A 25,878-nucleotide genomic window follows, 5' to 3' on the forward strand; every position below is an offset into this window, starting at 1 on the left:
TTGCCAACAAGTCCCAAGCACCAACGTGGCTCAGTCGCAGAATACTGGGCTGGCATCCAGCGGACCCAGGCTCGAGCTCCGCCATGTCATTGGTACTAGGTTTCTTTTTTTTTTTATTATGAGAGACGACGTAGTGGAGGGCTTCGAAAACTTCGACCCCCTAGGATTCTTTAACGGGCACGCAAATCTGAGCACACGGGCCTATCGCATTTTTGCCTACGCCGAAAATGCAACCGCCGAAGCTGGGATTCGACTCCGCAACCTGCGGGTCAGCAGCCCAGTGCCTTAGTCATTAGACCACCGCGGCGGGGAATATTCGCGCTTAGGAATTTAAACTTACGTAAGAGTAAAAATTAGCTTATTGCGATGTTGGGTGTATCATTCACTGTGATAACTGGTCAAAGGCAAAGAAGCTTTTTGAACTCTAGCAGCTGGATTTCATGTGACATTACTTGAATAACGTTTGACTGTCGCAACGCTTATTATTAAAAGTTTGACTGATTCAAGTACATCTAAACCGTTAAGGCCAAACATTCGATGGAGCCTTTCTTCTCCGTCAGCCGTACAATCTGCTTTAGTAAACTAGTGGAAAAAGTGACATAAATGATACTATCACGCTTTTTCTAATTCACGCTTTTTTCTAATCTCCAGTTTGATCCGAGTGGATAATTGGTCGTCAGTAACCTGGAGAATCTAAAACTGCTTGACAAAACAAAAAGACACTGTAGTGTATTCCAACCCCAAAGAGACCACAAGCATTCAACACGCGCCCCGCCGCGGTGGTCTAGTGGCTAAGGTACTCGGCTGCTGACCCGCAGGTCGCGGGATCGAATCCCGGCTGCGGCGGCTGCATTTCCGATGGAGGCGGAAACGTTGTAGGCCCGTGTGCTCAGATTTTGGTGCACGTTAAAGAACCCCAGGTGGTCGAAATTTCCGGAGCCCTCCACTACGGCGTCTCTCATAATCATATAGTGTTTTTGAGACGTTAAACCCCACAAATCAATCATCAAGCATTCAACACGCAAGTATAAGGAAATGAAGTCCTAAGTGGTTCTTTCTTTGCAACATATGTGTGCTTATACAGCTTCGTGCGTGTGTGTCATTGTCTCATTATTCGCTGGTGCGCCTGCGCGTGATACAGACTCTTCTAGTAGCAACATCTTTGTGTTACTTTCTTTTGTTCTTCCCTTCCTTAACGGAGCGTAGGACAGCGATTAGATATTCCCTTTCATGAATCTCTTCCTGCGCCGCCGCGCTGCAAAAGCCGGTGCGGACGCGCGGGTGGTCGCCGCTGCTGAAGTCCGCCCATGCGTGTAATGCGGCTCTTTGCAAGTCCAAGGTTGCCAGCCAGGTGTGACCCATGCATCACGTCGTCGTTAACGCGCGATGCGAATCGCTCCCGCCTCACAATTGACGGCCCTGTCTGACTCACTCAAGCGCGATGCGTTTCAACAGGGCGCCTGACACCTCCCGATCAACGGGCCGAGTCTCTTCTCTGAAAACTTGCCTTCGTTGGCCTTTCTTCTTTATTTTGTTTAGAGCTTTCTAGAGATGCGACTAATGTTCGGCCTTGAAGACCTGTGCTAGTATCGACAAAAAAAAAAAAAAGTTTTGTTTTCTTACAATCTTCTCTAAAAGTTTGGTGGTTTGAGAGTGAAAAATTCACGGAACTTTCACGAAAGTGACGGAATCTTTCTGTCAGCTTGTGAGCATTGAAACTTCATATGGATATCAGACATCGAGGAATGGTTTCTTCAGAGAACTCGTCTGGCAGCCATACTTTCTTGCTTCTTTTTTTCTTTTTCTTATCCTGCTTGATAAAACTTCAAGAAAATCATAAGCAATACGTTAATTGGCGAGTGAATTTGATGGCTCCCAACGCTCCCTGTTTGGACCTCCTGACGCTGTTTACCATTCCGTGTGCTTAGTTATGAAAAGAAACCTTGACAACCAAGAGTTTGTAATTCAAGGAGCAAATGGGTGACATATTCTCAAACACTGTGTTTGAATTGAAAATCGAAAGCCACTGAGTGGCTTTTAATTTTCCCTTTAAGACTCTTCCAGCCACCTGGCGAGGTTACGCATAAATAATATGAAATACTTAGCGTAGTTCACTATACTACAGAGGGTGCAGTGAGTGAGTTATAATGAATGGTTTTCTTTCTTTTCTTTGTACATACAGTACAGTAGGCATACCACTCGCACCCAACTGTGAATACCATCAGTGATCGCATGATACCTTTAACGCAAACATAAATAGAACGCACCGACGTTGTGCACGCTGTTAATTTTTATTCAAACAAGGTCATCTTAACAGTATAAGTTACCTGGATCTCGTTATCATAACAAGTTCATGGAAACGTGCTTGATAAGGAAAAGACCTAAGGTAAGGACGCTTTGTTTTGCGAAGCCATTCCACACACGTGCAGCAAACGTTCAGAAGCACTCACAATTGCTTGAAAAGGTGAACAAATTTTATCCTATGAAGAAACATCAGCGCACTTATAATTTATGCAGCAACGTGCACTTCATGTCTGCTAATAACTTCCGGCGGAAGATTCAACGTTTGAATATTCGTGACTATTGAACTTCATTACAACAATCTTCATGACAGCTTTAATAATTTGAAATTTCGTTTCACGATACCACTTGCTATTGAAGGATGACGACAATGAATTTTGCTAGATGCAACAGGTGGTGTAGTGTATATGATTTTTTGTCATGTTTTTCCCATGCTGAAGGCTAAAAACTTTGCACTGGTCTTTAATGAGCAACTTTCAAAATATATAGGTACCTGCTTGTGCGCATAATAGCATATATGTTGTAACCAACACAATGCATATAATGCAGTACAACTTGCAAATGTGTTGGAGCAATAAATCCTAATAGCGAGGGAGAATGTGGCTCGCTGCTTTAACATCGAAAGCACCGCACGACTACTAGTATGCATCGTCCAGTCTCATTTTTTGTGGGTGGTTCAGTGGCCCGACAATAAAAAACTGGACTAAGAAAAAAGCGAGATAATCTGACACAGAAATGAACCGTGTTACTGCAACTTTCTCCGAGTGCTTCAATCCACTCACGCCTTGTAACACGTTTCCCAGAAGCCATCATTTGTCACTTTGGCGTGGTTACACGTCCGTACAAACCTCGAAATGTGTCGGGAGTGGTTGCGTAACACGGGTGAAAAGAGTCGCCCTTTTCTCGGTTACGTGTAGTAACCGCGGGTACGTACGCGCTGTAACCCTTTCCTGTGGCGCATTTTTCTTCCATTGAGACTGGTTGGCAGCCAGCTGCAATGCCGAGATTTAAGGCGGGCCGGCTGGCGCCACGAAGAACGGCGCGATTCGTACCGATAGCACAACGCGTTTTTTTTTTTTTTTTTTTTTTTGCGACGCGTGCGTTGTCGGCGGCAGCACTGGCCCTTGCAGGTTTCGGTATACGGACGTGTTAATTGGAAGACGAATGACGCTATCAGCCTGTATACTCACTTACGTGCAACTCCTACCTTTGGCGGCAGCAGCGTGTTCGGTAGGATAAAGAAAGTCCCGGCATGCGACCCTCCTCTGCAACCGAGTGCGCGGCCGGGGTGATCAGAGTATACTAACGTGAGTGCGGTGCCCTAGTTACGAGAGTGCCGTGTGCCACAGCTTGGCGCCGAAGTATATGCGCGCCTCGTGCATTACGGGCGGCCGGCCTTGTGTGGCGATAGTTCTGCTTTCTTTGTTTTCAGAGGGCCGATCGGCCTCACGGCCGGGCCGCCTGCTTTTTTTGTTTTGTCGCGCCTATTGTGGAAAAAGGCTGGTCAGCTTTTCAAGTGCGCACCCACCTCTATCCAACCACCGTGGGACCGAATCGATTTGATGCTTTTACTTTAATGATAATTAAGTGATTAATAAGAAAAAGAAACCCATTGTATGGGCATGGCGTTTCACATGGTCGTTATGCTCACTATCTTTGAACATTCCGAAAGCGAGGAGGAGGAGGAGGAGGAGGAGGGGGAGGAGGAGGAGGAGGAGGAGGAGGAAGAGAAAAATGAGAGGACGGGGAGGTTTTTCAGTTCTCAGACCGGCTGGCTACACTGTGCTGGAGGAGGGGGTTAGAGAAATAAAAGCTGATAGAAGATGTTACAAAAAACGAAAATAAAAGGAGACCAATAATACGTGAAACGACACTGCTTAAATTCTGTATCTAAGACTAGTTGGCCGCACACAGTAGCTCTTTACTAAATCACAGCAGATGGAGCTCATTCTAATGCACCACGAGTATTCATTGTACAAAGACAAACAAAAGGAAGAAGTTTGGCGCCACAGGTGGTATTGGAAGTTGAACTGTCAGCCCGTATATTGGCGCTACTGCCGGTAGCACCACTATTCTCACCATCATCATACATTTGAAGCAGAGTTTCGAATGACGCGAGGTGTCCCTATCAAAATCATTCGCTGCAACTAAGGTCCTTGTCAGCACGACAAGGTTCGAAGCAGCAAAGCGTTAACAAAGAACCACAGTACACTCAGACGAGGGGCATAGGCATATTTTTTTTTTCGGGAGGGAGAGGAGCTCCCCTTAATTATTGTCATTGAGCACTCTGTATGCCGTGGCGGAAAAATTTTGGGGGGGTGAGGGAGGGGGCACAGGCCTGGTGTTCCGCCCTCTGGCTACGCCACTGACTCAGTTGCACTAAAAATAAAGAAATGCATGAATAAACTCTATAAAGGAAGTCTTATATATGTGTATTTCATGCGGGAAGAAATGATTTTTTTCATAGCTCTCTAATTTCTTCGCCCTTTCTATCATTACTTCTTTCCAAATAACTGACGTTTTTTTTTTTTTTTATCTTCTGATTCTCCATTACGTACCTATCCGCTGATACACCTCCTATGACAGAATTTACTCCCGAGAACACTTATCGTTTCACTCCGTGGAGCAAATGTGGGCAACCCACTGTGTTAATGGTAACAGCACGTGCCCACTGTTGCCAGAAACCTTAAAGATGAACGAACGAACCAGAACGTGTGAGCCAGCAACAATGAGTAGCAAATTTTTACGACTAGTTGACATCATTCTCTATATCAGCAACTGCTACACCGGGGGTTCAGGAAGCAGCTATCCCTTGTGGAGGGAGGCTTTCGTCTTCTGTCCTCCAGAAAACCGTCTTTTCTTCTGTTCTTTTTAAGCTTCTGGTTGCGCGAAATAATGGATATATAGAAGGGAAAAAAGAGATGGAGTGCACGCAGGCTGTTCGACTAATGAAGTGATTTGCACGACTTGAGTGACCCAGATGGCCAAGCTAATTGGTGTCGGCGTGCTCTCCCAGGCTCTGCCGGTGGTCCACCGGGGGCTTGTGCATCCGGAGCACGCACGCGCGCGTATACCTGTGGCCGTGATGTGGACGTTGCGCAACGCCTTGCTCGCGACCGCTGCGCGCGGCGCAGTCTCGTGCTCGGATGAGAAATTTCTGCAGCAGCGCTACCTCCATGCGGCATTTTTCAAGTACTTGCAAGGCTAAGTCGCAGTCACTCATTCGAAAATCCTGGCATGTGTTGTACTATGTTTTGTCTTATATATGCTTCAATGGACAATGTTTCATCGGAACTTATTTTTGAACGAGTTGGTTCATTGCAGGATAAGGGATCTGTACTCCCTTGGTGGGCAATATTTTTTTTTCGTATTTTGGTTCTCTTGTTATGAAGGGGCGAAGCGTGAATGGGGACACTAACGGGTGAAAGAAGTATGCGCAACGCAGTGCGAACGTTTTTCTCGTGCTACACATAGTTTTCTTGTTGTGCCTCACCACTTCCTGATGAATTACCAGCTCTTCCAACAACCCATCCTTCTGAAGCCTTGTTATACATGATGTGGTAAAGAGGCCATCTCACTTGTCCCGGCTCATACAATGCTTGGTCGGCTTCACGGCGACTCATAAGCTAAACATCCGGAGAAAGAGAACTGAAATAGATAGAAGTACACTGAAGATATTTCTGAAGACGTGCACGACGCTCGTACGTTGAATAACGGCAGGGAGCATTTTACAGAGATGGAAAAACGCTACACGGACTGATGAATTCGAGCGCACTTCAATAGTGATACGGAGGTATGCACTATCTTTCCTGATTTCTAACGTGAAACAAACAACGTGTTTGCAACGCGTGCACGTGTTTTGTACTATCTTGCCTCTGTTTTTCGTATATCTTTTCATATTTAAACAAGCTCCGAAAATGAATGTGCTCTACCCATATAGCTCGCTTATCATTCCTGCATCATGTAGCCTGCAGTCTCAGCAGTGTATTGAACTTTACATAACAAAAGGAACAGCTGAAGGAAACATGCCTATGGCAATCATATGTATACATTGAAAATTATGGAAACTGGGCTCTAGCTTCTCTGCCTTGCGATGACGCCGTTCGGATTTTATGATAACAGTTCGCGAAACAACAATGTGCAGGCACTGCATGCGATGTGCGTTTTCAGCCACACAAAGTCATTTAAGCGGGTGAGTTAACGCGCAAGGCTGTGCGCGTACCTTGCAGCCTTTACAGCGATGCTGAAGTGTGTCGGATGAAGCGTTCGTTACAATAGCCTGTACGACGACAGGCCCACTCTCAGTAAGCAAACCTTTGCGCGCTTTTAGTTGCGCAGAGTAAGAAGCATGCATACGATTCATACATTCTTCTCATACTTCACTCACGAAAGTAAAAAGTTTTATTAAAGCATCCAATGATGAGTGAATTCATTTACCATTTGATTGTGTTCCCTGCGCAATTGACTATGTTTCTTTTTTTAGGTTCTTTCTAAGCGTTCCCACTTTGCCAGCAGTTATTCACCTTGGAAGTTTCACGGTGTCACAGACACGACTGCACTTTTTTTTTTCTGCCAAAAAAAGGTATGTACTCAGCGGCCGCTTAAGGGGCTACATATAGGTGCGCTGACCCTCCTCGAGCAAGCTTCGGCAAAGGCGCCCACGCTTTTCTACGAGCTCCTGTCTTCTAATCAGGACACTTTCGGTGAACCTAATTAAGACGGCTTCATCTGTCGAAAAAAGTCCAACAGTGAGATGAGAAAGTTCAGAATGGAATTCCTTTTTTTTTTGCACTCTGCCAGTTTTAATTTAGAGAGCACGTCTAAAAATGGAAGTTCTATTACTTCCGTAGGATTCACAGCCAGAACCGTTTCACTTTGCAGGCAAAGACTATAAGAAAACTTGGGAGTCTGCAAGGAGTAAGTGTGCGCGGGTTTACGTCTGTGCGTCCGAATGTGAAACTATAACTGCTGCCTAAAGTTAGCGGAGGTTTGCTCTAGAACATTGCACTTTTTAATAAAATAAATTGCAATCAGCAGCAACAGTGATGACCCAAATTAAGAGTCCAAGCAAACGGTAAGCCAGTGCAATACTACCCGTAACCATAAAAAGATGCAGTCTTCAACTCGAAGATATATATAGCGTGGCGTCTGAAAGCTTAACACTGTTTTTGCAGCGCACCGCAGTGAGTGACACTGCAGCCTAGCAAATTGTAGAATTCGTTCCCATAACTTACCGTGTCGCCACCGTCCATGTTGATCTTTGCGGAGGGTTCGCTGCGCCTTCAGGACCAAGCCGAGTGAACGCTACATCCATGCAACAGGGCACGAGACGCGCACTTCGTCGCAGACAGCGCGACGAAGAAGCGGAGCGCGTCATCGAGTCGGGCGTCGTCCTATCAGCGCCTTCATTTGCATGGCGGCCTTGGCTGTGCCGCGGCGTCATTCACAGCCGAGCAGCGGGATGTCGCGGCCCTTTCGGCGTTGAGTTCGACAGCTCGCGCGGCTCAATCCGAGCGGCGGCTCCTTGCCGCGTGACACGGCCTCGCTCCGACCCGCGCACTCGCAACGCCGTAATGTGTTAATTTAAAATCGCAATACTGGAAGCCCGTGCTCGAAAAATGCACGTTTTCAGCCGCGTACCACGCCCGCGGCGCCTGCACGTGCGGCGCGTAGGCGCGCCAAGTACGATATCGTTCGACTCTCTCTTTCTCTTCGTTTCGGTCTCATTCAACCAGCTGCGCCGGCCACCTGTGAATTTCCCTCTCGTTCCGCAGGTGGCTCGTGGAGCAAGGCCACGAGCACTCGCGCATATGCATATAGCGCCGCACGATTCATCGCAGATGGAACGAAACTGCAATTTGATTCTTGCTGCATGGGAGCTGTTATACTGAGTAGGAGGTATGCCTAACGCAGTAATTTTGTCAATACCATGGTCTCCTTGAATAAACAGAGTCTGCAGGAAAGCGTTTGTTTCTTTGTTTATTTGTTTGTTTGTTTGCTTCCTTGCTTGCTTGTTTGTTTATTTGTTTGTTTAGTTCATTTTCCTGAAAGATTTATCTGCGATAAAACTGCTGTAGTTCTTGAAGTTAATGGTCAGGCTGGCGGTGAAATAAAAATTAAAGGTCAATGTTCACACCACCTAAAGCTATATAATCACTTGTAAAAAAAGTGTGTTTGCATTGTGCGCAATAAGGAACTACCGGCATCTATTCGGACAACTAACGAAGTCGCTCGGTCACCACGCGACCACGCTAATATCCCAACTTTCAGCCCTCCTTGGCAATCTATCTCCCTCTCTTTCTCGTAGAACGCCTGACGATTATAACTAAGTCAGGTCAACGTCCGTGGAACGAACATTATGCCAGGTGATAGAGCATGCATCTGGAAGTCGTTTAGTGTCTCTGGAGAAACATGGAGGCTGCTTAATTACTGTGCCGAACACACACACATACACGCTTCAGTTTTGCCCCTCAAATAATAAAAGGTCATTTTCTGACACAGTGATACTCGGAACAGGACATTGTGTGCGTCTTCCGCAGCACGTGCATACACACCAAATTCACTACTAAAGGTAATCGTAACGTATTGTGTGCCCCGACTTCAATGTTAATATGCGTAAGTTCTATGCCTCGGTGTCGAGAGTGGTCTCCTTGTCTGTTGACAGTCAAGTGAAGGTAAGCAGGGCATGCATTACTTATTCGAGCACAACTACAGTTGACTGAACCTACTGCTAAACATAACGACTTCGTGTATTTTTTCATTAGGGCAGCTATGGTTAATGCTTTCTTCTCATGTACTATGGAGGAATAACTATACGAAGTTTTCATGTCGCCCGTACATTTTTCTTCGAATCAACTACTTTGTCGAGGTGCGAGCGAAGTGCTTCTGGCGAACAGCGCACCAGACTTTCTTTTTTTTTAATATCCTTTTTTAATATATTAAGACAAGCCTTTTTACCTGAACCTGGCTCTTCAATATCAAAGTTGTTCTGAACGATACAGATTGGCGTTGGACAGGTTTCGTGGCCAAAGTAGGCTGCGGTATGTAGTGAAAAAGCTTACACTCCCTCTGTATCATTGTGTATCATTGTCTATGAAGAAGGAGAGCTCATGATACCATCGCAAAGCCTATGTAAAGGACGCACATATGTTTTTTTTTTCTTTTTTTAAGCGAACCGTAATTGTCCATACGAGCACTCCCAAGCTCTATTTGCAGATAATTCAGTACATTTACATTCACTTGCGTAAGCATGGGCTCCAGACGCGATGGTGTCTGTTAATTCTTGTCCGCTTTGTGTTTCTGAGAAAGCATCCACAACTCATTACATGACCAGAAAACGCACAACTGGTAGGTTGCTTTACCTTAGCGAAATTGAAAAAAAAAAAACAGTTTTATACGTGGGTATTGAAGCTCAGTAGTTTAACCTTAGTGCAAGAGTATTGTACTTGTGTGCTGATCTTCAACTAGTTTAAACTTTGTTTGCCGGCTATCTATAGGTGTTTTGATCTTTAAGGCTCTCTTAGTCCTTAGCAGCGGCCAGTTTCTATACAGATTTTTTCGAAGGTAGTAGCTTCTCAGAACTCTTCTACACGCATTTCGCAATTGAGTTGGTGTCCAATAATGTTTTTACCAAAATAAACCCCAATGGAAGCATTGAAAGTAAAAAAAAACAAAAATTTAACTTAAAAATAAAAAAGACAAAAAGAAAGAAAGATGTGACATTAAAGTTGAGACTTCAAAAAAGGCTGAAAAATGCAAAATCACCTTCATTTAATCCTAGCTTATATAATGATTCAGCTGTTTGTCGACTTTCACTTTTTATGCGATAATTAACAATCACCTCTCTGTGTGTCAGTTGTCATCAATGTATAGCGTGGCATGACTTCGAGCAAACCAACGAGCAATATTGAAACGTGTAAATCTCAAACTATAACAGCTACAGTATACCACACCAAATCCGCTGTCCACTACATGATGACACGAACGTTAACTCAGCTTTGCGGGTTTCGCGCCGAAAGAAAGCCTAACATGAAAAAGCCACCGTGAAAATTGATCATCTTTAAGCCATCTTCAGGCCATCTTGTGTAAGCAAGCCACTCAGCACATGCTTTCAAGGTGTCGTTGAAATTTCCACCAGCTGGAACCCGAGATTCGGTACAGCGGGCCTTCGCGCTCTCAAGGAACCACACAATGCCGTTTTGCATTGGCTGCACAGTTAGTAATGATTTTGGCAGTGCCACATACCACGTGACACCATGGTGTCACGTGGTACACTCGCAATAGTGTAACTGTTTCAACCCTTCTAACTAGCATACGCTGAATAGCAGCTTATTTCACAGATTTTCAATGCCAAGCAATAATGTTTTTTTTAAAACAATACAGAAGTTTCTTCAAAATGCTGTGGCAACAATACACCTGCAGCCTTTTCCCCACAAGAAATCTGCGTCATTACGAAAGTATACGTCGAGCATGTGTCGAACATTGCTCGGAAACGAGGCATCGTCTTTTTAAGAACGGCCCAGCAAGGTCGCATTTCAAGAAAATTAGTTTTGTTTTTCTTGTGACATGTATTCAGCATTTATTAACTTTACTGACAAAGGCGAAGCGCTCAATCAATCTGTAGACGCATACACAACAGTCACCTTTTATTGGATTTATCCTGTCCAAAAATACAATAAAATATGACATGCGGACAATAGTCGTTTATACATTTCAGTGCATTTTTACTATTACAACCACAAATATAATCGTTTTTGAAAATTCACGATAGCTTTATGGCCGTACAGGCGCAAATTCCTGCAAGATTAGAGGAACGAAAGGAGAACAAATTTGTATAGTAACGGGGCGCACTTGTATAATGTAGCCGTACGAGCTAGCGGTACCCAAAGTCGAGAGAATAACCAAAAAATGTGCAATAAAAGGACATTTGGCTTATAATGCGAATGGGCCATCAGTCCTTCTTTTTTCATGAACTCAGAGAGAGAATTATTTTGATGGAGAGCTGGAGAAGTTTGCCTGGATTTTCACCTGATATACTACTCCAGGTACCGGGTGATCACTACAATATATACAGTGATAAACACATAAAACATACAGTCACACACACGCACTATACTATTTACAACGTTTCGTTCAGCCCTGTGGCCCGTAAGAATGTCAGTAGCGCGTTTGTGGCATGTAATCCACTGGAGCAGTTCTGCCCTGGGCCTAGAATATCTTTCAACTCCAAGTTTGTGTCCCGTTGTAGCTTCAAGACTATCTTCAGGGACTGTCTGTGTGATGCGTATAACGTGCACTCAAAAAGAACGTGATTCACATCTTCTACGACGTTAGATTGGACACACACTAGTGAGTATCACAGTCCGATTTTGTTCCTGAAGTAATTGGTATACGCGACGTTTATTCAGATGTGATGTAAACATGCTTAGTGTTGCCCGCTGAGGTCTCGCGGATTACTGAAGTGGCAGGACGGATAGATCTTGTCCTGAGGCCCATACTGGTGGCTAGAGTATCTCCAGAGGCAGCAAGCGCGTGATAACACTAGCGTTGCAGCACCTTGCCTCGAGAAAGGTATGTCAACGATTTCTGCTGAAACATCCTGTCTAGTTTTAGCAGCGTCATCAGCCCGGACGTTGCCTGGCATTCCGCAGTGGGCAGGTATCCATTCCAGAAAAATGCGGTTATGGAGCTCGCAGACTTCCTTGCATAAGTGTTAGATGTCCATGATGGCATATTCCTCCATGAAGACAAATTTTAGGTTCTATATCAACCCTTAAATGAATAACAAAATAAAATAAATACATTTGGTTAGAAAAGTGAGCTGATACAGCCTGTAGATATCTCACAGTTTGCCTCCTGCATTACTTTGTCGAATTCTATAAGCTCGCTTCGTATCTCACCCAGTTTAATTCGCGAGGTAAAATTTCTTTTAGCTTTTGCTTGTTTATTTTTTGCCTCTGATTTAGAAATAAACGAGAAACTCAAGAAGGGAGGTACTCTCAACATTTCTTTATCCATTCCGCTCGCTTCGAACATACCATGTGCGTTCTTCCTTTCATATTATCGTTTTTCTTTATTTCCACAGGAAATCCTGCGTGTGGTTGCCACGCGTCGTTTCCCATTCCACCTTGCAAGAGCGACAGCCTGAACTTTCCGGAGACGCAAATCCTTCGGATCAAGTCCGTTTCGTATAAAATCACGCGGCAGAGACCGTGGCAGCACCCGCGACTAAACGTCCTCACTGCAAGCGTTCACCACTGCGTGTTTTCCCAAACGCCGACCTCCTCGTCGACGTTGCCTCGCAGTTGCAGCTGGTTACTTCCTCGTTTTGCACTGTTTCGGTTTGTTTCCCTCTTTCTTGGTCTTTTATTCACTCGGGCTTCTGCGGAGTGATTCACATTCGTGCGGTAGCTCCCGAAAGCACGGATGCTTCGCCTGTGTATATGTGTATCTATCTCCCTCTTTCAGTGAGGGATTGTTTCCTGGTGGTGGTGAGTTGTTGTCGCTCGTGCAGAGACCATTATAGCCACACGACGCACTGGATCCCGTGTACCGTCTGCCTCGGCGCGTATTTACGCGAGTCCGCGCGCATAGTATAAGCATTCTGGGCGCGTTTCCGCTTCGACCGCGCGCTGTCTCATTTCCTACGGACGCTGCGGCGGCGGCCGCCGTATCGCGCCGCTTCTGTGAACGACATGCCGGATGGTAACGCGCACGACGCCGCAAGGCTTTTTTGCAGTTGGTTCTCGTCTCAGTGCGTGTACGTAGTGTTTCAGATCGGTCGGATTCAGCGAAATTTCTTCGTATGCACTTCGTTAGCTTGGTCGTCACTGCCGTGTAATAAGAAATAAAAAATGGCGCTGCCGTAATCGCTTAAAGCGCTCTGCGGCAACAAGAGTGAGATATCGTTCGTCCTGATATCCAAAAACACAGAAACGAAGCCTCTGTGTGCGTTATAGAGAGAAAAATACGCTCACATATGGGCAAGAGCATTCACATCACAATGAACATGGACTCAGCAGCAAAAAACAAAATTCCTCCAACTCCTGCTTCCCAAACCAATCCCCACTGCACAAATCTTACCCGAAATTTTCTTTTTCGTTTTTCTCGCTACATGCCGTATAAATATGACATCAAATTTTACCGGCAGTGAGGCATGGTCTTTTCCAGGTTAGTAACATTACGCGACATTTGCATATAAGTTCAAACTTATTGATTATCTGCAGTCGAGCTTCCAGACACGGCTCCCCGACGTGCTGTGCTCGGAGGCAGCTGTGCAGTTGCTGTGCCCCTTGTCGTCTGATCATAGACGGCAGTGGCGAGCTTCGGGCTGGGCGAAACCTATATGTGCCGCGACGTTGATACAGCCCTCTCAGTACGTCGACGGCGTCTGCCGCTGTTTACAAAAATGGAATTGGTCTATACAAGGAATACAGGAGTGAGTCACACCATGCACCACCCTTTCGCGACGTTTGCGAAACACATTTTTTTTTTTTGTCTTCAACTATGTCAGCCCGGAGGACGGTGACGTGGACTCTATGTTACAGCGTGCGCCAGTCTGTGTCGTCATCAGGCTGAATTCCCCGAACATTCCAACAATGCACGCAAGCATCTGTGTGACGGCGTTGCTCAAACGTTGCAAGGCCTGTCGAAAGCTGTGCTGCGTTTCAAGGGCTATTTATGGCAACCACGTTCGCAAGTACTTTCCACGGTGATGTTGCACCGATAGTAAAAACAAAAAACAAAAAACAAAGAACAGATGAAAGAATGTTTCACTTACGTGAGTACACCTTCTTACGTAATTAAAAACTCAGGAATCGGAACACCGAACCTTCTCCTTCGTAATTCCTCTTAGTTTAGACACCTCCGTTATTGATACAAACATCATCACAGTACAGAGGCTGCCTAAAAATATCAGCCCCCTATTATGTTGCCGCTTTGTCCCACTGTGTTTTCTTTATTATACCATGCTTCATCTTTCATCTTTATGTGTGTGTGTGTGTGTGTGTGTGTGTGTGTGTGTGTGTGTGTGTGTGTGTGCGTGTGCGTGTGCGTGTGTGTGTGTGTGTGTGTGTGTGTGTGTGTGTGTGTGTGTCCAGCGTTTCCAACGTATTCTCAGCCATCTCGGTAAATATAAGGTTCTCTTTGCGTACAGAATTGTTATTTCTAGCAGAATACTGACGTCAGTATCTCTGCCGAAGTTTCTCTGGGCGTTCAAGTTTTCTGCCTACAAAAAAAAATTAACATTACCATGCGCGGGTGCTTGTCGTTGCGAAAATATGCGAACTTAATTGAATGGAGCCTGAATCTACGAATATTCCTTCCTTGTGTGGGAAGGCATTGGCTATGGGCGTACCTTACGTGTTGAAATTTTTTTCTTCGCTTGTAACCAACTATGATGAGCCTTAGTGTCCATCAGCGGTGAAAACAGTCGTAAGTTTAAAAACAAAACTTTTTCAAAGTAACGTCTCACATTTACCCGCCACGGTGCTGTAGTGGTTTTGTTGCTTGACTGCTGACACGCAGGTCCCAGGATCGAATCCTGTCCATGGCGGCCGCATTTTTGATGGAGGATAAAATGCTTTAGGTTCGTGTGTACTTAGATTTAGCTATTCCACCCTAACAACCCTAGGGGGTCAAAATTTACCGAGCCTTCCACTACTAGACACATGTCGTAACTATATGGGGATTTTAAAACATGGAAACCTAATAATGATTAGATTTTTATCATTACATCGTATATTTGGAGGTATGGCACGGAACGACGTGCCTTGGTCTATTTATTCCTGGCTGACACACAAACACCTTTCAGCTTGCTACAAATGAAACAACATGAATGGTTACTTGTTACTTGTGCCTTAGCGGTCTGCGTAATTATGGGAACAAATACCTTGAAGCTCGAAGCCTGATCTGTATTCTTGATAACAGGTGCTATCCAGTAACCAATCAGCCGTGTTTAGTGACCTTGGTTGTCTCGTTTCTCGACTGTCTCGTGGGCTGATTCTGCACGTAGCATTTATTTTGGTAATTAGCGCGCAGTAAGAGAGCAATCATGTGCCCAATTATAATATTGCCGATGAGTAATTAGTATACCGTTCTAGTAAGGTAAGAGTCACGGTCTCGTAAACCGATATGCACGGTTCGCTTTTTTGTTTGTGCTACGAAACATTATAATATCGACGAAAAACAATCTTAATGTCGCCTTCGTTTAAAAGAGAATATCTTTGATGGATCGAATGTCATGAGGAAATTGACTTCGGTTGTACTGGCGATGTCAGTTGAAAAGCTGGAGAGCGAAGCCTAATGAATGTTCACAATATAAAAGAGCCGCATTGTGTAACGACTATTTTTTTTTAAGCCATGGTTTCTGCACTTCATGATTGAATCTCCCGAATCCGAGCCCCCGTTACACCGTCTAGGGGATCGCCCTGTATTAAGAGCCGGATCGTGGGAATTAACTTATCTTGAGGAAGAAACATTGATATGAAATATGGCTGCAGTTGCAGCGAAGCGAGCGACAGAATAATAATGTGGAGGCAGTGCTGCATTTTTTTTTTGCAGTTTGGTTGCACCTTCTCAATTACCTCAAAGGCAAAACGAGGTTAAACTTTGGAGGACTTCTTGCGTGCGTCGTCTTTCACTTATCTTGCGTCGGTGAATTGCGCGCAAAAAAAGTGCAGCTCACACGATGCGCAGTATCACGTCTTCCAGCGTTAATTTCGAGAAGTGAGCAGAGCGCTCACGAGACGATCTCGATATCGAACAACCAGGATCCTTCATAGTAAAATATCCTCGTTCCTTCTAAATCGCAATTTGATTTTTCCACTGGATTGCCTCGATATGGCAGACCTTTTCATACTTTCAAACCGAGTTTATTCAAAACGGATATATTCGTCGTCAAGAGTTTGCGTTTTCTTTTTTTCTTCAAGACACTACATAGAGCATACTGAAATCACCGCATTTCGTAAACACTTTCTTTGTTGTCACTAATTGGAATGAAGGTGTTCCCTCGCTAGCATATAGCTTCATAGTAGTACAGAATCGGATAAATCTTCATCTAGTGTCTGCGGGAGCTGCAATGCATGGCGCTTCAGCCAGCATTGTAATGATACACGGGCTTGCCTAAACTTCTTTTTTTTTTCGGCTTCATGACGTTCCATGTGTCCTGCAGCGGCTTTGACGCGAGAGGAAGTTCGGGCAACAGTTCGGCAATGCCGCTTCACCACCTTGATGCTTTTAAGGCACTGCGCCGTGCTCCCTACCGCGCTGCAGAAATTAGGTGCCTCTTTCTTCTTCTAACCACTACTACCTTGACGCTTTTAACCTTACCAATTCAAATCAGCTTATGACGCTCACAACGAGCCGTTTGTTTATCCCAAACAAAAGCCAGAAGACAACCATAAACGAAGCATAAAGTGTGTTCGAAGTCGCATGCACAAAGAGTGCAAATCTACGCACTACAACTCATTGCCACGATAGCTTGACGATCGCAGCGCCGGAGTCTCCTCTAGTAAAAAATGCACATACATAATATTGACATGTTGTTATAGTGCCTCAGATATGCGCAATAAATGCTTTTTAATTGTTCATCACACAAATATGAACGCCGAACCTTGAGCAATATTGCTGAGCACTGCGGATGGGGTCGGCCGTTTGGAGTATCGTTTGGTCACTTTGGTGCCGTTTAGGGTACCGTTAAGGGTGGACAAGTAGACAAATGTACAGACAGACAGACAGACAGACAGACAGACAGACAGACAGACAGACAGACAGACAGACAGACAGACAGACAGACAGACAGACAGACATTTTTGCATCGAAGGTCCCCAAGAAAAGTACACCCGCTAAAGACAGGGCCACGCAGTATGGCACGTGGATGAATGATAAAAAGCAGCTAAAAGGGCGGGGGAAGAGTCGCATGACACCTTATTACCTGCCGAAATTGACGCGTGCTAGGGAAAGTATCCTATATCCGCTTCGTCATAACGAATAACACGGTGCTATACATTTCGCTACTCTTTTTTTAGGGCGGAATGTCTGACAGAAAGAAAAAGGGGCGTATATAGGGTGGCTGATGGGGCTGCCCGCTGGGGTCTGCTCGTTTAACCCCGAAAATTCCCAGACGATGCGACTTGCTCCTCTCGAAAGGTGCCCTCGCAGCCGTGGGCGCGGGGCCCTCTTATATATTTAGGGGTGCCCGGAATAGGTCCGCGTCTCCTCGCGTAGCCCACGAACGGGCTGCGTCGGGCTGGCCGTACTAAGAAGCACCGAGAAAGTCTCGTCGCGCGCAGCACAACGCTTTTCTTTTTTTTTTCTTTTTGCACGCCTATGACACATCGATTCTTTTCGAGCCACGCCGTTTTATGTACGCCGTCACCACGCGTCGATAGGCGCGTGTAGACAGGTGGGAGACGCGCGTCAATAGGAACAATCAGCGTGAAGTATTTAGAAGGAAAGAAACAAAATGAGTGGGGAGTAAAGTACAGTAAAAGGGGGGAAAGAATGACGGCGGGCACAAACGGTTCCTAAAGAGAGGGATAAAGAGGGAGATAGAAAAAAATTTAGCCCGGCTTGCATGCTCTCTCTTTTTCTACCTTTTCTTTTGTTTATCGTCCCCTCTACTTTTTTTTTCTGGTGCCGCCTCAACAAGAAAGTTGCTTTTTTTTTCAACAATTTCTGTCTTTCTCTGTGTTTCTTTTCCTTTATTTCTCTTTTTCTCTGAATTTGTTCTCTCTCCAATAAAAGTTACAACATCCCTCGTCGGACAAATTGGCCCACGCGTTTTGGGAGAGATGCAGATGAGGGAGAAGAGGATGCAGATGAAGATGAAAATAAAGAGAGAACGTGCCCCTTGAGATGACAATTTTTTGTCCGCCACACGCAGCAAACATCGATCACTACAGCTCCGCTCTAAAGAAACATAGCGATCTGGAGACCACCGATGTTATATAGGACCCTTTTGCGATGGAAACCAACGCGAATTCCGGAACTTCAAAAGGCAGGGCCTCCTATGCCCAGTGAAATATGCACTGAATAGACCACTTTTTTATTCTTATTCACATTGATCGGGTTCTTTTCTATTCATGCGGGAATGTCCAAAATTGGCGTGGGCTATCATAGGTACCTTTAGAGAAAAAAACAAACCTTTAGTGGAAGAACATGCTTGACGGCATTAAATTAAGACAGACTAACTGCAGACGTTTCCGGCGTCACAGTCAGCGTTGTTTCATAATCGCTGTCAGCTTATTTAAGTAAAGGAAAATTCATGTGGCCACGAGAAACTGCAATACGCAAACTTAGTTTATTTTCTTGCTTGCCCTTGCCAACAACTCTGCTACAGCGGCTCGACTGTATGTATCTGTATACGGGATGTTTCAAGAAATGTGTCCAATATTATTTAAATGTTACACAAAAAATGTGTCTGCGTGCTACTATTGGCGTTGCCTTCCTGTGGCAGAGGGCATCTTCGGATGGATACAAACATTAATTATGGCAGTAACTATAGAAATTAACAGAAATAATTCTTTAACCAGTAGTAATAGCCGGTCGAGTCAAATGGTTGAATTCAAGCTATTCCTACGAATAGCCCATAGCCAATTTCAAATTTTCTAAGAGCAGCCATTGCTAATCTCCACTGAGCGATGCAATCTCGCCAATTTAGCTGGCGAAACCGAAACCGACGCACCAGACAGCGCATATACCATTCACTTATACAACACTGTCAATACCGAGACTGTGTCCCTCGCATTGGCGAAAAAGCATGCATACGCGAGCATCGATGAGCGGCCTCGAAGCGAATCGTCTAAATTGACGGTTGATATCGGCGAGAGAAACAATGTCGTCACTGAGGGCGTTGTCGAAGTGACTCGTAGATGCGCTTTTTGATGCGTCGGTTTCGATTTTTTTTTTCAAATAAATTAGGCTCATTGTCTCACTCCACGGTGATTACCAGTGGCCGCTTTTCCGAAATTTCAAAGTGGCTAGAGAATATTCGTAAGAAGGGCTTGAATTCGCCCATTTGACTCGACTGGCTATCACCACTCGTTAAATAGTAATTGTGTTAACTTCTATAATTAGTGCCGTGGTTACTGTTTGTACGCATCTGAAAATGCCTTCTGTCACAAGAAAGGCAACGCCGCAAGTAGCATACATATACTTTCTTTCTGTTATTTAAAAAAAAACTTTTAGACACATTTCTTGGAACATGCGGCATATTTTATGCGTAAGCTTTTATAAACGATGGTTCAGCAAATAAGCCAAAAAAAAACATTTATTTTCCTGGAATACACTCGTTGCAGCTGGAATGCTCATACTATGAAATGCCATCGCTTGCGGTTCCCAGGTAACGTAGATATAGAAGTGTATTACCAATAAATCAACATCCGTGCGGAACAGCTATAGCTGCCTTAGTATATGTAATGCCCGTGTGAAAAATAGCCAAATCCAAATGCGAAAGAGAAGCTCACTCAACCTTCTCATGCTGCAGAACGCCACTCATTAGCGTTCTCTCTTGCTCATCAACATCTGGCATCATTTGGCTCACCGTATATTATACACGTGTGCAGCGGAGACTCACGCGTAGCACGCGTAATCGTGCGAACAAAAACGCGCCTATTGGCCACGCGGGCGTCATTAAATGTGACCGCGCTGCCGCATCATGCATCTGAGAGCGAGCGAGTCGTCCGCCTAATTAGCAGTAATTGCGGTGACCCTGAAACTTTTCTCATGTTACGCATCAAGAACGCGCTTTCGAGCGAATGCACTGAAATACAACGGACGGACACAGTACGCATACACCGACGATGCCACATCGCGGAGCTCAGGACAGGGCGCTTGACATCGTGACTGTTGGTACATACCAGGGATCCCGTGCTTGTATACACACTTACACGCGACACTTAATACGGCGAAACGTTAGATGCGCGTGTTTGGTATAAGCTGCCACACTGCCTTCTGTTGTCGAGTATCCTTCTTTTGGTTTACGAGTACACGTACATCGGCAATAGTTTGCTCGAAGGAACTTGAAGAATGGCCACGCAGTACCTGCAACTAAGGCGAGTAATTCAAAAGCACGTACCTCCCAGCAAGAAATCCGTTGCTTTTTTGTTTTTGTTTCTTGTCTTATCTTATTTAATTATGCCATTTAAAGTCGCACAAGACTGCGTCTCACGAAAGAAGGCTTCAGCGAGTTAGTTCTGGGCGCCCGGGCTTTCTTCCCAGCAATCCACGAAGATGACGCGTGCCTGATGCCGACCTCCCTCCTCCATTGCCCAATTGTTAATCGCTAATCAGTGGTGCGATGGCGAGAGGAAAGGGCTCTCCTTCTGCGCGAACTGCACACACTGCCATTTCGAGGCTTCCGTGACGAGATTACGCCTCATTACGGTGCCCTCAAGGCGTCGTGAGAAACGGCGACCTCGAATACGGCCGTAGATCGCCCTAGCGCGAGAGATGCTGAGAACACCAGCTTTCTGGTGAGAAATGTCGTTGTTTCGCTACTGTTAAAACTATCTTAGGCCTTATGTGTACGGCACCGAATTCACGAAACTTGTCTTTCGAAGTGCGTTTTCCCTTTAGGCAGTCGTCTTCGCTGATAACTGGTTCAGCATTAGGACTTGCTGAAATGTTATCTTAGAGTACTTTTTTCAATGAGTACGAGACCAGGGATGCGTAAGCGTAACTAGTGGATGTAAATTAGGTTCCGACTACCCGGGTGTTCTCAATAGTGCATAAAAGTACTCTATTATTCCAGCGTTCCGCTTGAGTTTGGTATGATGCTGGAACGTTACAAAGGTGTAACGGAGAAAAATGGAGGCTAACTTGTCTTGAGATAAAGTACAACAGACTGTTTTGCCAGAAGCGATAATACGTCAGTTAGTTCGACTTGCCGAAAGAGCCTATAGAAGACCTGTATTAGTGCACGTTAAGCCAACATCTTAAGTGAAAATGTTCGGTTGATATAAGTTAATAGGTTATCAAATCTCCCTGCATAAATGTCAGAGCAAGTGGTAGGCACCCGTGCATTCATCAAACTAAAAACAGGCCGAAAATGAGGGGTGATTACGCCTTCCGATACTGAAGTCTCATTGGGAGTTATCGTCAGCCAGTGTTTTAATTGTTGTTAGCTTTTACGGTTTACAGCAATGATACACTGCTAACCGCACATGCCTTGCTTGTATCAGCTCGTAGGTCTCTTCTAAATTACTCTGCAAAGTCTACAAGTATGTTAAAAAGAAGGAAGGGATACAAGGTGGACGAAGACAGGGATTCTATTTAGATAGAAGTCCGGTTGGCTGCCCTTCACCGGGAGAAAGTGAAAGGGGAGTGGAAAGATGCCAGAGACAGAAATAGAGAAAAAATCAAGAAATAGTATCTGACAGCATCGTAGCTAAGTGAGTGAATTGACAACAAATGTTTATTGATAGTTCCATGGTACTTTTGATTTTTGACCGAAGATGTTGGGTTATCCTCGGGGCTCTATGATAACGTCGTTGTTTTTTTTTTTCTTATCTTGACGCTACTAAGCACATTTCGCACCATTCTACCCGTCCACGTACAAGCGGGCTCAGGTTCAAACTCTGATTTAAGATGAGGCACTCCGTGTGCACGGCCCGCAGCTGGCCGTGCACACTGTTCAAGTCACAGTTTGATACCTTTATCGCTGCTTCAGCGCGTCATCAGCATTCTCTTCTCCTCTTCTCTTCGTTCTCGCCTTGTTTACCTTTTCTCAGCTCGGACACGATATCCTCGGCGATAGAGACTCGCTGACAACCTCCCGCGGTCATTTGATCCGAACGCGAAAGTCCACGTTGATATACTGCGTTCTGGCGGCCGGTGGCGCATTCGCTGCGGCGTAGCGACATGCGACACGGCGAGACCAAGGGAATGCGCGCGGAAAGGAGCGGGAGTCTGCTTGGGCCGCGCGTTCGGCGGCAAACAGAAGAAAAGCGAGCGTCGAAGCGTCCCGCGCCAGTTGCGGGAGGCCCGCCCGAAAATAAACAGGCGAGCGCGCTCCGTCCTCCTGGCGCTTCTGCGACGTGCCCTTTGGCATTGCCGCAGCTGCGGCAGAAGCAGCTCCGACTCGTGCGCGCAGTCCGGCGAGATCGGCGATGCGCGGATGTTGTATTCCAGGGATTCCCGTCTCGGCTCGCAGCGCGGCGCTGACAGTGGACGGCCTTTGCCGTCTCGCGCAACCTACATATGTGTACCCCCGGAGAGCTGTAAGCGAGACGCGAGGAGAGAGCTATACCAGGGAGACTCACTCGCAATGTTTTTGCTTGTAGCTCTTTGGTTGGTGAGAAAGCGTGCTTTATAAATAAAATAATGGAATAGCCCTTCTCTGTTTCTCAGCAACAGGCAACGACATGCCGAAACGGCCCTGCCGCTCATGCAAAGCGAACGCGAATGATTCCACAAAAACTCGTCCTCAGCGATAACGGCGTTGCACGGGGGGATTCAGAAGTGCGTGCCCTCCCCATATTTGAGCAATACTCTGAAGCGGATACATTGGAAAATTGCTACAGCGCGGCCGCGAATAGATATCGGTTGAATGCGGAGATTTCGCTTTGTCGTCTTCTTTTTGCGACACTCCCCACTACGTGTTCTCAATCTCTGTGCATCCACCTGAAAAAGAGACGTCAGAAAGTGAAGACATCGGGGAAGTGTCGTTCTCATGGTGACGTTTCGTTGCGCTCTTCCATTGCTGGAACTTCTCTCATAATGCATTTCAGCATTTCACAATTCGTTGGCGTCGAATACCCGCGAGTCTGTACGTACGTGCCACACACGCGTACATAAAATACGTTGAGAATCGCATTGCGCGAACCTTCTCTTTTTTTCATTAAAGTTTCGGTATTGATTGGCAAGAAAAAACACGAAGTATATGGATTTTCTTCGCTGACTGGCATCATTGGGTCACGGCGACGCCGCAAACACTCGCAATCTGCGTGTATGCCGTTGAGAGCCTATGCGTCAAGTGCGTGATTCGCAATTTCAATGCATGTGGCACACACATACGCGTGCGCGTACGTATCTCTGCTTGGTTCGCTGCGCTGGCTGCTTTCTCAATCACGAGATTTATTGCTTTTCCAGCCTCATCTTCATTTCTTTTCGGCTTTTCCTGTAAAACTCTCTCCTCCTCGGCATGGTTTTCGAACCTTCCGCCACACTTCTGTACACATACGTACACGCGCATCTTGGCTGACGAGCAGTGTACGCGTGGTGTCGCTTTTTTTTTTCTTCCGCGCAACTTGGAACCGGTTTCAATGATGCTCTCACTCCGAGGGATTGAACGAAAGCGGAGGTTTTAAGCAAACAGGCTATTTATTTTCCTCCGTCTTTGTGACTCACTGAGCCGACGGAATTTCACTATCGGCCTTTTCTCCGCCTTAGCCGCGTCAAGCAACAACTTGGAGGAACAGGATGCTGCGTCACAGTGATGTCCAATCTTTCCGACCAGGACAGAATATCTTCGACTGGCCATAAAAGTGGCAGGAATGGCTTCTTGTCATCAGGATTCATGTGGTATTACCAGGTCGCCAAAAATCAATCCCGGTACTGTATCTCTCGTGTATGTTTTTTTCTTCTGTCGATTACGAAGAGAACATACATGCGAATTAGTTTTGCTTCAGAAAGTAAGCTTTTTGAAACTGCCCGGCTGAGCGCTGGCAGAATTTCGACAACTGAGAAAATAGAAGTTTCGCATTGTGTCTTAAAAAGTGTGGTCTTTTGAGAGAAAACAAATACTATTTCGTTTTATTTCCACCCAATACTGCACTTTCCTCTGGTGAAGTCTGTTAAGGTCGATATTAATACAGGTGCAAGGGAACATCAATCCGACGCAAAGTTGAGAAAAAGATACACATCCACATGAGGTTTGCGCCATTCATCTTTCGTTCAGTCATCAATGTGTAAGACAAATTCGTATTCCTTGTAAAATATATGCCAAGATAGATATTGAACATATGATAGGCAACCTTTTTTGTCCAGGAGTGTTTACCATTGCAACTATTATTTTCAAAAGCACAGGCGAATTTACAGGGCCCCTAAAACACACAGAGTCCAAAGGCGAGACCTCGCACTTGGTATCCTTCTTACAAGCATCATCGCCTCCCCGTCCCTTACTCTTTCATAAAATAGGTGCGCTTTCAGCGCTCAGCGTTGGGCCGGTCAAGGTTTCGTGCTTTTCAAGTACACTGATATCTCCGCTTGTGCAGAAAAAGAAGTCAATTCAGTTTATCGCACATGATAAATTTGCTAGACAAGGCAGAACGGGAGAGCTACTGCATGGTAAAGCAGACTATACAAGACAATTCACAACGGACATCTCTAGTGAGAGCTTATTTCATCCATACGTCACGTGAACAATCAGCTTGCGTCACGAAATGTGCCACAAGGACTGGAAACGTCCGCAGAGAAGAGTAATACCTCAGTGGCTCAGTGGGCCAGCGGGCCCAACCCCCGAGAGGGGACGCAAAGTGCGCGTGCGCGGCACGCTGAGTCAGCCAGCGCTTTCACGGAGCGAGCCGCTCGCACGCTTATTTCATCCATAGAGTTTGCTAAAACTAACTAGAGGGGACTCTGGCCCTGCCATCGTTCAGCGACCATGGGAATGATAGGTAGTACGCGGGTTTGCCTATAGTCTTCGCACTTGCAGGCCGAATCGCACTTGCGGTTTCGCTTATAGTTGTGTTTCGGTTTTGTTTCGAAGGAAAAGACGAACCCTTTTGAACTTTGTGACACGATTTGAAATGGTCAGCCTGAAAGAATAAGGTGGTTAATCGCAACTGCTTAACATTTGATGATTTTTGTTTCGTGAGGAAACAGCTCTAAGCCATACAAACACGCACGGAGCCGCCAGAAGTACGAGGATTAGACAAATCTATGTACTACCTATCATTCCCATGCTCGCTGAAGCGCCGTGCGTTGCAGCTCCACTAGACACTAACCGCAGAGTTACCTCTAGAGTATATTTAGAAAACTCCATGGTTTCGTCACTACAGCGGAGCGCGCGCAGCGTACCAGTGGGCGAGCGTTCTGCAGGCGAAGCCTCTGCTCGATCGACATAACTTCAACCATGGTAAATAGGTGGCGAAGCAATGCGCTCTGCTGTCTCCGTTGAAACAAGCGGAACATTCGGTCAGCTATTATTATCACGTTTTTCTTGCGCTTCACTCGTCCCTCCACTCCTTCACAGGGCTCAATGATCCGCTCAGCCGCTCAGCTAGTACGCGCTAATAACTCACTCATTCTTTGTATTTTCAGGGGATGTTCAGGGGCCCTTCATGCTAAGTCACATTCGGTCCCGGTATTTTAGTTTTAGTATTGTTATTTGAAATCTTCATATGCTTCCGGCTCACTTGCTCATAATGCTTGAAGCAACCTGCTGTCTAAGACTCCACGAAATGAACCCTCCACTGGAACCTCGACCTCCATCCAGACTTCGCCCACGTGAAGCTTCGCTTCTTTACCTGCTGTTCGTGGATGACCTTCCCAAGAGCATACACAAGCCTCACTGGAGTGACTGACAGTGCGGAATGCGCGGTCTGTGGCACTGAAGACATCGACCATTTGCTAAGG

At 45.7% G+C, this 25,878-nt stretch overlaps 1 protein-coding gene across 4 annotated transcripts in view; it reads right to left on the reverse strand.

Moving 5' to 3' along the window:
* The window catches only part of Zasp52 (Z band alternatively spliced PDZ-motif protein 52), a 100,960-nt gene that overhangs the window by 70,920 nt on the left and 4,162 nt on the right, over window positions 1-25,878 (reverse strand). The window contains exon 1 of one of the 4 annotated variants that reach the window (XM_037413668.2): window positions 7,536-7,730. The exons of the other annotated variants lie outside the window; for them this stretch is intronic. Within the exon in view, the coding sequence (XP_037269565.2) occupies window positions 7,536-7,553 (18 nt within the window). The 5' untranslated portion in view covers window positions 7,554-7,730. Of the gene's footprint in view, window positions 1-7,535; window positions 7,731-25,878 lie in introns of those variants that run through there. 4 annotated transcript variants of the gene reach the window in all.

This window comes from Rhipicephalus microplus, chromosome X, assembly GCF_043290135.1.
Source record: "Rhipicephalus microplus isolate Deutch F79 chromosome X, USDA_Rmic, whole genome shotgun sequence".
NCBI classification, from domain to species: Eukaryota; Metazoa; Arthropoda; class Arachnida; order Ixodida; family Ixodidae; genus Rhipicephalus; species Rhipicephalus microplus.